This window comes from Choristoneura fumiferana, chromosome 28 (genome assembly GCF_025370935.1).
Source record: "Choristoneura fumiferana chromosome 28, NRCan_CFum_1, whole genome shotgun sequence".
In the NCBI taxonomy this organism is placed as follows: Eukaryota; Metazoa; Arthropoda; class Insecta; order Lepidoptera; family Tortricidae; genus Choristoneura; species Choristoneura fumiferana.
The window spans coordinates 6,646,452-6,659,483 of NC_133499.1; the positions used below are offsets into that span (position 1 = coordinate 6,646,452).

The 13,032-nt window shown below is 38.4% G+C and overlaps 1 protein-coding gene across 1 annotated transcript; it reads right to left on the bottom strand.

Annotated features, from left to right (window-relative positions):
• Positions 1-354: 354 nt before the first annotated feature.
• On the bottom strand, positions 355-12,706 carry LOC141443929 (uncharacterized). The gene is made up of 3 exons (XM_074109335.1): positions 12,638-12,706; positions 7,371-8,022; positions 355-3,958 (listed from the first exon to the last, which is right to left on the bottom strand). The coding sequence occupies exons 1-3, from the start codon at positions 12,704-12,706 to the stop codon at positions 2,790-2,792; spliced, it is 1,890 nt and encodes a 629-aa protein (XP_073965436.1). The 3' UTR covers positions 355-2,789.
• Between the last annotated feature and the right edge of the window lie 326 nt (positions 12,707-13,032).

The following is a 13,032-nucleotide window of genomic DNA, read 5'->3' on the forward strand; positions in this document are numbered from 1 at the left end:
CGCTTGGTTTGGTACCCCGAATTTCAAAGGGGAACTATATTTTCTGTCACTTAAATTTAGATTTGTCACTAAACTGCGATACCCTAATTATTATATCTATCCCTAAGAAATATATTGGTCATCAAATTAATCAAATTTGTCTCTAAGTATGAGTCATCAGATTAATGTAAACCTGTATCCTAATGGTACCACTGGTGGTTCTATTGGGTGTACTACGGATAAGAAAGGCTAACTAAATTATAGTTTGATCATCAAAATTCGATCACCAAATTAATAGATCTGTCACCGGACGACCGGATGGCTAAGTGGTTAGAGAACCTGACTACGAAGTTGAGGTCCTGGGTCGAATCCCGGCCGGGGCAGATATTTGTGTGAATAACACGAATGTTTGTTCTCGGGTCTTGGATGTTTAATATGTATTTAAGTATGTATTTATCTATATAAGTATGTTTATCCGTTGCCTAGTATCCATAGTACAAGCTTTGCTTAGTTTGGGACTAGGTCAATTGGTGTCAAATGTCCCATGATATTTATTTATTATTTATTTATTACCGAATAAATAGATCAGTTCCTTAATTCGATGCTTCTACCTATTTTACTAAGGCAGGTCTGATTAGGTACGACGACGAGCGAAGCGAGGAGTGTTAGGTAGAACTGCGACACTCAGTGCGCGAGCCGAGCGAGCGAGCGAAGCAAGCGTGCCGCGGCAGCGGCCGACGAAGTATCAGAGCCGAACATTTTTTGCTAATACTTGGTGGTTTTTAATGCAACGTCAATGAAAACCACGATAATAAAATTTCAGGAACTTCTACGGGAATTTTGTAAAATCGCGGAATTTCAATTCAACTGTTGTATCTGATGATTTACGCGTGCAAAGACGCGGGTAAACCATAGTGGTTTACAGTTCATTTGATATTGACCTCAGCGAAGTAGTCTGGTTCAATAAATTACAAATACGTTGTAAAACTGACCAATATACAATACTAACGCAACTAACATGGCACGGAAACCTTTATTTTATAACTGTCGCAAGAATGTTCAGTCGATTTATGCGAACACCAGTATTCCAGGTTCATTTTAAGGTACTTGGCGAGGTTTTCATCTAGAAAAGGGAATGTATGGTGTATTAAACGACAGTACTGGTTGCTATGCCTTTGTAATGTATGAAAAACATTCATAAGGTGACTCTGCCGCTTACCGGCGCATTCTGCAGTTGCGACCGACCTTCCAAATGTATTTCATACACATTCATAAAATAATCAATATAAAATTTAAAAGCCAGAGGTTCCCAAACTTTTTTTTCTCATAGACCACAGTTTTAGTTTCCGGTAGCCTACCTGCTACATTACTAAACCCGGATTTTTATTAATTTACAAAGATAGTATTGTATTCGTATGCATAATTTATTTTTTATCCTGGTATTACATCCGGGTTTTTAAGCTGTGGGCCGCTCGATGCGAGATCACTCAGTGCTCTAACATTCGAGACTGAATTCGTAATCGTTTCCAGTGACTCTTGTTCTGTTATTTTTTTACTGTCGACATTGTTGTTATATTTTTATTGTAGTTAAGTTGTTCATTGTTACGTTTTCCGTTTATTTTTATATGAAAGGATGGACTTCGGTCCAAGTACTTCTCGGTCAAAAGACGACTTATAAGTTGTCTCCCGTAAAAACGGCTTTTCATCGAAAATAGAAAAAAATATGGTAACAACAGAACTTAATATAATATTTCTAGCGGGCACATACCTTGAAATCCCCTGAAAAGTCACTTTGACAGACGAAAGAGTTTTCATTTTTTCCGTGGAATAAAAAATCCGGGTTTACTATATTCCCAAAATATTCATTTTGTTTTTCACGCCAACGTGGACCACCGTCTGGTTGCCCGTGGACCCCTGGACCACTTTGGGAACCTCTGGGCTAGACCAGCACATTAGCATCAAAGAATACTTGACCGTTACAGCACATAACGTGTGGCAACACATGCTAAGTGGAGGCCCTTTTGGTATCCTGTTGTCACCATGTAACTTAGTTTTAGTGCTAGCTTTAGTCTTATTACTTTAAGGTGGTGATAAATCTTTCTTTCTTTCTTTTACCAAGGAACTAGAACTGGCTGCCTGATAATTTAAATAATAACCACACTAATATTATAAATGCGAAAGTGTGTGTGTTTGTGTGTATGTTTGTCCGTCTTTCACTTCAAAACGTAGCGACGGATCGACGTGATTTATGGCATAGAGATAGTTTATGGACCAGAGAGTGACGTAGGCTACTTTTATCCCGAAAAAATGCACAGTTCCCGAAGGAACAGCGCGCGATAACCGAATTCCACGCGGGCGAAGCCGCGGGCAAAAGCTAGTAATATTAATAAAAACCAATACTGTCGCCTTCGGTCTACTGCTGCAGTCTGAGATCGCCTTCCGAATCATAACTCCAATCGAAAAGCTAAATTTCCTTATCATACCTTTCACCAGTAATACCGATATAAGGCAACGCACTTAAAAAGAGCTCTGGGTGGCTAGTGGAGGGGATACGTTTGCGCATCTATTAACTAACAAGCCAATAGCGTGACGGCCGCGCGCGCGCTCCTACGCCCCCTCCCGCGTCCCCCACTGCTCCGCCGCCGCAGCAGCGCAGGTATGTCGCCAGGAGCTCTTTTTACGTGCGTTGGTTTGTACAACAATGTTCGCTAAACGCCAATTTTAGTAGGACACTCCATGATTCTCATAGATTTTATAAACTAAGCTCACAACAACCAGCGCAAGTTTGAAACTTATAACTAAACAAATCACTATGACACCTCCATATCTTTATCTTGACACTCGAAATCCTTTTTAACACTCAAATTCTGTATCACATCACCCTCAGTCCTAACATAGTCCAACTGCGCGTCACAATGCTTAAACTGCATGTGTTTATCGAGACTAGATTTCTGCACACACTTATACGGACACTGCGGACACTTCACAGATTTCTGCCGAGGCCTATACGGTTTCACTTGACTTTTTAAATCCACTTTCTCCCCATTTTTCTCGTTCAAATGCCGTTGCTTGTGCTTGGTGAGATTAGTCTTCTGTACGCAACGGTAGCTACACATATCACATGAAAACGGTTTCTGATCCGTATGCAAATACATATGCTTCACCAAATTAGGCTTCTGCACTGTTCTATAATCACAATAAGGACATGCAAACGGTTTGTAACCTGTATGTGTGCGTTCATGGACAACTAGATTATTTTTCTGAGCGCACCTGTAGTCACAATATTGACAGCGAAAAGGTTTCTCCTTCATGTGTACGAGTATATGTTTGGCTACATTGTTCTTTTGCCCGGATTTGTAGTCGCAGAAAGTACAGGAAAATGGTTTTTCGCCTGTATGCGTGCGCTCGTGTATTTTCAAAATGGCTGGTGACTGGCATCTATATACACATTGCGTACAACTGAATTTGCCTAGTTTCTCTACAGCTTCGGCATTCTCAGCTGGCTCCGTGCAAGTCTTTGCATGCTGCTTCAGGCCACGTTTGGATGTGAACACATCACTGCATTTATAACACGAGTATTCCCCTTTTATATTCATTGATAGTTCTTCCTGTACCTTATTAGGTTCTACTTGAGTTTCCTTTTCAGCTGCGAATTCATTAGGATAATTAGCGTACAGTATTTTATTCTGATCGGTAGGTTTCAAATTTTCTTTAGGCTCTTCGGTCTTGCGTTCCTTAGTTTCATCTCGTAACTTTTTAAATTCCTCATTATATGGGCTAGAGTTATCGAATTGTCTATGTACTACTAAGTTTTCAGGGTTGTCTCTGGTTGTTACATAATTTTGTACATAGTTCTGAGGTCGAGTATACAAGTCTAGTGAATTCAATGCTGGTATGCTGGGTAAATGATTGTTGTACACTGTATACATTTGTTCTTGATGCATGGTTTGGGCGGGGTCTGCATGAACTGACGTATGACCTGAAAAATATAAGGATTACATGAAATAAAGATAATAATGTACATATGGGCCTATGTGATAACACAAAGCTACTTTTATATCCCGAAATCTCTAAGTTTAGACATGAAATTTGCACGGATGTTCCTCACGCAACGTGCCATGACGTGTAATTTTGTTGAAATTTTCTGAATCTTAATGATATTTATTTACAAGTGCAAACCCCAAAAATATCATGACAGACTATTTAATATAACCATAGTACAGTCACCAGCAAAACTATCTGACCCAACGGTGCATAAATATCTGATACGACACTATTTCTAGCCTCCTGCGGCCCTGGTCAATTTTTTTTACTCGAATACGGCAAAGCCAAAGGAAGAGTAATGATTTTTTTTTAGCAGTCTATATATTATATATCATAGAGTCTATGTATGTTTGTATTTACGTATGTTCCACCGTAGCATCAAGACTACTCGTCCGATTTTAATTAATAAGGTGTCAATCGATTCGTTGATATGCTCCGGGTGATATAGGATACCTTTTTAGATAAAATACGTGTTGCCATTTCTTATGACAGAAAAAGAACCATTTAATTTTTTTTTTTTAAAAGTATCACATGGCAGTGTTGATGGCCAGTATCAAATTACGTACAGCCAAATAAAAAAAAAAGGTTTTAGGTTACTAACGTGTTACTATGTCTAGCGTTTGCGGACTACGAGAAAGCCTTTGATTCGGTAGAAACATGGGCGGTGCTTGACTCTCCAGCGATGCTGCATTGACTATTAGTTATTATATCGAAGTGCTAACGTGTTCGTATATAAACGCCACTATGTGAGTCCGACTACAGGAATAGAGGTCGAAAGCGATTCCCTTGAAAAGAGGCGTAAGGATTGGGTTTTTGGAATATTTTTGTATTTTTATTTCAACTCCAAATTTGTTACTTTTACGGGTATCCCGTGAAACCATATCGAAAAATCAAACTGAGATATGGATGCACAGAAAAACCAGAAAAAGAGACAGCGCTGGGAATCAAACCCAGGTCCTCAGCAATCCGTGCTGAGTGCTATAACCCCTACACCAGCGCTAGACAGAAGTCAAGACACGAATTTCTCCTATGCACACATCTCAGGTTGCTTTCTTCCACTACGCTACTTAAGCAGCAGCACTAGCGACATCTATGTTTCGCTCTCATCGAGAGACGTCACATTCTTTTGAGACTAACCGCTCACCCAGACAAGAGATGTCGCTACTAAGCAATCAAATTATGATTGGTTTTTTGGAGTCTTTTTGTATTTTTTATTTCAACTCCAAATTCGAAACAAATATGAACCTCCGCAAAGTAACGCCTGATTCAATCAAGTAATGTGGTCCCGGAGGAGCAAATTAATTGCGTATATATAGTTCTGAAACATTTTCTTATTTCATACTTTTTATAGCGCGTTTTTTCTGTAGTAGTTTCAGTTTTTTAAACTTTTTATTTTTTTATTTTATTAAATGGTTTTTGTTCAATGGGAAAAATTTGCCAGCGTCAAGGTTGAGAGCTACAAATGAGTTTTTTTTTACAAGCTTTTATTTAGTTTCAACCTGTCCCGTTGTCTGTCTGTCTGCCTGTAATCCAATCTTGCAAGTTAAATTTGACCAACTTCCAGTAGTCAGATTGACTTGAAATATATACTGACATCCTGGTAGTCCAGCCAGGATAGTTTTCGCAGGACGGAACTCTTCAACGGTTAATAGCATCGACTTGAAATGTGGCATGAAAATGTAGTTTGGGTGACAATGCAAGTACAGTCAACAAAAAAGCTTGTTTTAAAAATATATTTTTTATGATGTCTTAAACTTTCATGATTTTCAGTCACAAAACTTCTTTTTTCTGATGGGGTGACAAATAAAAATGACCAAGTGCGGGTAGTTCGTGATACGAGTGCCGGTACTATTAGTGATCAAGTGCGGGTAGTTCGAAGGACTCGCGCTGCTAGGCAGACTTGACACCCCACACTTCAGTCTACTCGTGATCACGGCCACTGTAATGTTGCCGAAACGTCGAGGTAAATATTACTCGTGTGTGTTAGCGTGATAAGTCCTGTGCGTGGTATTTTGACTAAAATTTTTATGGTTAGGTTTTTGATTTATGAAAGACTAGCTTTTGCCCGCGGCTTTGCCCGCGTGGTATTCGGTTATCGCGCGCTGTTCTCTCGGGAACTGCATTTTTCCGGGATAAAAAGTAGCCTATGTCACGCTCTGGCCCATAAATTATCTCTGTATTTTTTATTATTATTATTTTTTGTATTTTTTTTTCTTTAATTGTATAATACAGTTTTTAAGTATTTTATTTGTAATTATATTACTTACTAGCTTAAGCCCGCGACTTCGTCTGCGCGGATCTAGGTTATCGCGCGGTGGCGCCCTCTACCGAATAAAAGGTATCCTATGTTGATCCTTGGGGTTCAAAATATCTATATACCAAATTTCATCAAAATCGGTTCAGTGGTTTCGACGTGAAAGCGTAACAGACAGACAGACAGACAGACAGAGTTACTTTCGCATTTATAATATTATAGTAGGGATTTGGATGTCGCATTACAAGGCAAGGGCAAGAGATCCCTTTAAGGGATAAGTTCGCCTTTGTACATCTTATTATCCTGTGTTATGTTATTTTCATGTGTTTTTGTGTACAATAAAGAGTTTTACAATACAATACAATACAATAAGTCCTATATAGGACACTGGGCGGCAATAGGTTAAAGCTGGTAGGACGTGTCAGATGTTTTCGCACACTCCTACTCCTCCTACTATACCTACTACCAGGCGGGGCGCACTCCGCGATATAGGTGCGATTCTGTAAGTATCAAAACACCCCACGCCGGCTAACTCACTAGGTTAACTCACTAGGGCTATCGAGCACCGCCCGGCACGCACGCTCGCAGTCTCTCGCTCGAACTAGTCGCGCCGCGTACCGCTACGTGTAGCTGTGTGATTTTCGTGAAACTGGTTCACGATGAGTGCAAAAAAATATTGCTTTTGTGACCGTCGGAGATCGTAGGCGCGTCAATTTAAAAATGCTAGAAAACTAAGTATTTGTCCGAATTTACTCTTAAGTTATATGTGGTGAGTATTTTTTTTTTTATTGATTTACAGCCCTATCCTACCCCAAAACGTTGGTGCTGAATAACGACCTTCGCGCGCAGCACTAGAGTTCAATTTTGCTTGTGTGTGCGCGATGATTATGCTAATAAAAATTACGTAGGCATATAAAATGGCGGCTTTCGTCAACATCAAAAGGGAGAACCTTCTGTACTTGTACTATTACTTATTATGTGCTACTACAGGACAGTTGTACTACAGGTGACTGTACAGCTCAGTGACAGACAGACGGACGAACAGTGTAGCATTTATCCTTGAGGTACAGAAACAAAAAAAAAAAAATCTTACCATTCAACCCATTATTAACATTGGCTATTCCTTGATTGACATTATCATAGAAATAACCGTCGTCTTCCTGCTCTGCTTTTATATGAAACGGCATCGGTATAAGATGATCGCCCAACTGCCTTGGATCCTCCAACCCGACCAACCTTTGGTCCAACCTTGGCTCCAACATGCTATCCACTAACCTCCGATCATCGCCCAAATGAGCGACACTCAAATCATTCAACTCCAAATCCCTCCCCAGATTCTGTGGCAAATCATTCATCCTCAAATCATGATTAATTCTAGAAATCTCCTGCTCATTCAACTGTATATTCTGCACTAGAGTATTCTGCAATTCTATCTCGTTCAAACGTAAATTAAGATTCTGATTGATTATATCCTCATTCCTCAGATTCTGGGACAAGTCATTGGTCAAATTTTGTACCAGGTCAATCTCTGACAGATTCCTTTGTAAGTGGGCGGGGATTTCATTGAAATTTCTGTTGAAATGATTGGTTTTCAGCATAAGAGTGGATATTTGGCGGGGCGAAAGGGGCAGCTGGAAATTGTGGGCTATGGTCGTGTTGATGGAGGTTTGCATGGCTTGGTGTAGCTGTTCCATCGATATGGCGTGCTGGTAATCCGTTGTATCAATTTGATGCGATTTCTGGAGCTGTAACAAGACATTGGTCGTTAAAATCTTCATCTCAGCCTGAATACGTCCCACAGCTGGGGGCAGGCCTGATCTCAGGATGATAAGCTGGCCCAGTGCGAAATGGGCACTTCACACACATTGATTGGCTTGGCATGTCTGACACAACAATAGGCGTATACAGGGTGTAACATTCATACCGGTCAGTATGGGAAAGTCTGAAACTATAATACATACGAGAAGTTTACGAAGATCCGTTCTTAGGATAGGAACCATGTCATTGATTTTAATAACAAGACAAACTGCAACCATATATTTTCAAAAACTTGTACTCAGCTCGGGAATCGGACCCAGATGTTTTGGGAATAAAACTTACATTATTAAAGAATATGAAATACAATGCATTTTATTCATTCTAGATACACTACTGATATCGAAATAGAAATAATGTATGTTTTATTTTTCAAAACGACCGAGTTTGATTCCCGAACTGAGTTAAAGTATTTTTTCATCACACTTGCTCGTAAACAGTGTCAAAACATGAAGGCTACCTTGATTGCAACCCCCCAAATAAAACCCTCGACCTTAATGTGCTTGTCATGAAAACCCGTGTTCGGTAAATTATTCATTGCGCGTACAAATTTTCTTGTCATGAAGCCTAAGGTCGGTCAATGAGTAAATGCCCGTAATGATGGTGCTGCGCATGGTGAAGCAGTAGGACCACATGCACACGCGGCTCAGGCACATGCTGAGGGAGGGGGAGGGCGACGCTGCCAAGAGCGCAGCCTAAGGTATCGCCAATATTTGGAACAATTATATTTTTTCTTTTAGAATTATAAAATTATACTCGCAAATGTGATGAAAAACATTGTATGTCGCACGGGCGCCAGGGAAGGAGGTTACGGGGGAGGAGTCCCACATAACTTCTGCGTTTTAATTTTCCCACCGCAAGAAAAAGGTGACTGTACATTACAACATTTACAAGTTAAATAAAAGCTTATAATTAATTGCTTGGTGTTTTTGCTTACATTATTTATAAAATAATCCGTCATCAGTGTTAAGATATGTTATCTTTATCTATTTCTATTTATTTCCAATTTATACTGATACTGATAGTAGAGGCACTTGAGGTTTTTGGTTTTTCACCTTTCATCTTATTAAAACCTGTATTATTATTAATAGTCTTTTAAATAATTGATTAAATAAGTAGTTTATCATCTAGTTTATACAAATGTATGTACACCTGTAAAGGTAGGGTTTGGTGAGACTTCTAAAGTTGCAAGTGTGACTGCAACTGTAACCCAATCTCCGCATGCATGAATAAATCATTTCATTTAAAAAAAAAATAGGTATTCCATGTAATACCCTTTAAAATACAATACAATACAAATATTCTTAATATTATAGGGATAAGGCCGCCTATAGCTTACCTTAGAAAATCTCTATGTATACACATACACAGTGTAAACTCTTCATAACGTCACTTGATTTAACGACAATAGTATTTTATCTACATGCATATCATAACTTCCCTATTATATGTTCAGAAACGAATATCAAATGGCCTTTATTAAGAAACCTGGTATCTGCGGGTGCATCTTAATGTTCACATTAAAGTACAGTGCATCTTAATGTTTACATTAAAGTATCGGTAATACTTTTTTTTTAACAATGCATATCTGTACATATTGTAGAAAACTTATGACATTATGTAGATAATAATTATTATCTATCTATATATAAATAAAAATGAATCGTAAAATGTGTTGCTAAGCGCAAAACTCGGGACCGACTGGTCTGATTTCGCTAATTCTTTTTTTGCTGTGTTCGTTACTATCAGGAGAAGATTTTTATGGAAGAAAATACAGAAAAAATACAACGGGGCGAAGCCGCGGGCAGCAGCTAGTTATAAATAAAACTTTAGTTTTTTACTATCTGTTTTATTTAAGCTTTGGTAGGTACTTCAAACTAGTTATCAGTAACACTAACTTAAAAATACAGGCCATATCTGAACATATTATAAAAAACTTATGATATGCATGTAGATAAAGTTATGTATGCGGCTATACATAATTAGGCATTAAAACACTTGTGTGATCTTATTATGAAACTCGCCTTCGGCTCGTTTCATAAAACCACACTCGTACTTTAATGCCTCTCATTATGCACCAGCCACATAAATAACTATTATGCAACTGTATAGTAATAGGGGTCCTTAAAACACGAGTGTGGGTAATAGGGTCACATGAGTGTTTTAAGGCCTAATTACATACAGTTGCATACAATATTTTATCTATATCCATATATTAAATCCTCTATCATGGTGTTCCGAACCCATTGAGAATGACCTGCATTAACGAGAACTAGGTAGCTATGTCAGCCCCACGACCCCACGAGCTGCGCCCGCGACGACCTGCTGTTGCACGTGGTCACGCTCCCTCTCGCGTACTTATAAAGGACCAATTAACACTAAGAATAACAGCCGAATGTACTTTATAAAGTACAAATTGTTAATTGGAAAAAATAATTCTAAGAATTTTGAACTAACATCCAAACTAGCAAAACAGGTCAACACACGTCTAGGTCTTAAGCACTAAGTTTGTTAAAAAATGTCAGGACTCAGGAGGTTGCATACCACAAATCAGCACAAAAAAATCAAAAATCACTGGCCAAGTGTGAGATGGAGTATTTAAGTGTGACAAGCTCAGAAAATTCTTAGTAATGGGTCCAGACTGTTGAACTTTAAGTTGCTTAACAGTTCTAGACAACTATGACTTTTTTCTTTTTAGTTTTTTTTTAAGCAGTCGGGTTTTAGATTATTTTACTTTAATGCTAGCTGACTGGCAGACATAGTCCTGCCGGAAAAGGAGCGCCAGAATAAATAACATAATATTAGGTATAACAAAAGTAATGCCTGAGACCTGAATAAACCAAAACCAATTATCTTTTATTCCTGCTGACCTTAGCAACAACAATGTCACACACAAATACTCTAATAATCCCTGATGATTGATTAAAGGTGCGACCAAACCACCGCTGTTTAAAAAACGGTGACAGCACGGAATCGCACCGTATGCGCACCGTTTATATCGCATGCTGTCCACACTGCTGCTTAATTGCGGAATCGCGAGTGACGTGCCGTAAACGTCGGGACTTTAACGAACAAAAGTCTTGTCGTTTACGGCCCGTCACTGCGATTCCGCACCGTTTGCGTATTTTAAGCAGCGGTGTAGAAAGCATGCAAAAAAAACAGTGTGCATATGGTGCGTCACTGCGATTCAGTGCCGTCACCGGTTTTGCAGCAGCAGTTGGTAGCACCTTTAATCTTAATGACAGCATTATCTAAATCTTAAATCAGTTTCTAGTTCAGTCAGTAGTTAAACATTTATTTTTTTTGTTAATAATAGAATTCTTGATGGAAAATAATAATAACCTAACTAATCTCATTTTGCTGACTGTACTTTTTGTTGACTGTACTTGCATTGTCACCCAAACTACATTTGCATACCAAATTTCAAGTCGATGCTATTAACCGTTGAAGAGTTCTGTCCTGCGGAGACGATCCTGGTTGGAATTACCAGGATGTCACTACTAGATATTGTATTGCCATGCAATTTACATTAGTATTCCAAATTTCAAGTCAATCTGACTACTGGAAGTTGGTCAAATTCAACTTGCAAGATTTGATTACAGACAGACAGACAGACAACGGACATAGGTGGAACTAAATAAAAGCTTGAAAAAGAATGCTACTTCATTTTGGATGCCAGCTTATTTTTAAGCAGACTAATGAAACTGTGTATTACTTATTACTCTCTAAATAATAAACTAGCAGCAAAAGTTTGAAAATTGTTTTATACAAAATTAAAAATTAAAACATTGTCTTTGCCCCAACTGTATGTGATACAGAGTTTTTTCCATTACTGGGGGGCTACAACGAAAATCGAAAAGCAAAGTTTTATTGTACCATCCCTCTCACTCTTGTATTAAGTTATGTGTCAGCTGGATGGCAAGATACAAGTTCAAATTCTACACTTTGAGTATAGGGGTTGGGCAGAGATTTTATTTTAATGAAATCCAAGCAAGTGTGGAGATAAATAATACATGTTTACTTTTTATTTATTTCAGCTGTGAGAATAGATGTTTTCTATTGACAATAGGTATTCTATTCTCCTGAAGACTTAATGGAAGATATAAAAAAACGCATTCAAATCGGTCCACCCGTTTCAGACCTACGGTGCCACAGACAGACACACAGGCACACTGATACACAGACACACCAAAGCGGTGAATCTTAGAACACCCCTCTTTTTGTGTTGGGGGTTAAAAGGAAAGAAATTGGTGCTAACTCTAGTTCGAAATGCATCTTTTGGGACTTTTGTATACAAAGCACTACCCAGTTTGAAATGCTATCGGGTGCTAAAAACGTGCCGTGTAAACATTTGATTAAATAATTAAAAACGCGTGTTTTTTTCTCATTTGATACCAGTGTATTAAATAAAGACTGGGCACAATATTTTAATTATTGCAATGGAAAAGAAAAAAGGGCTTTGAATGAGTGGTATTGGGCTTTGTTACGCTACGTCTATATTCGTTGAAAATAACTACATTAAAATAAACTCAATGTTTTACTCACGTTTTCCAGATATGTCTTGTAGTGTTCATCATCAATTACCGCTTGTTCCTCACGTTTCACGAAATCCATGCTTTTCTACATGAAACAGGGAAATTAGTAACAGAAACAGTTTTTTTCCGAACAATCAAATTCTAACCTCTAACACCCTTTAGACTCAGTTAAAAATAACCCTATAAAGTTCTTTTAAACACAATATTAGAAGCTGATTTACTTTAGTTTATAAAATTATTTAGTTCTACATTTTATAGCAAAATACATGAAACTACAAAATCGTTGTCTAATAAAAATCTACCGAGCGAAAGAAAGGAAGCTGAATCATAGACAATATAGAGTTTACATCAACGAACATCTGTCCGCTGTCCGCCTTGTGCCTTTGTGCCTCGCCAAGGGGCTAC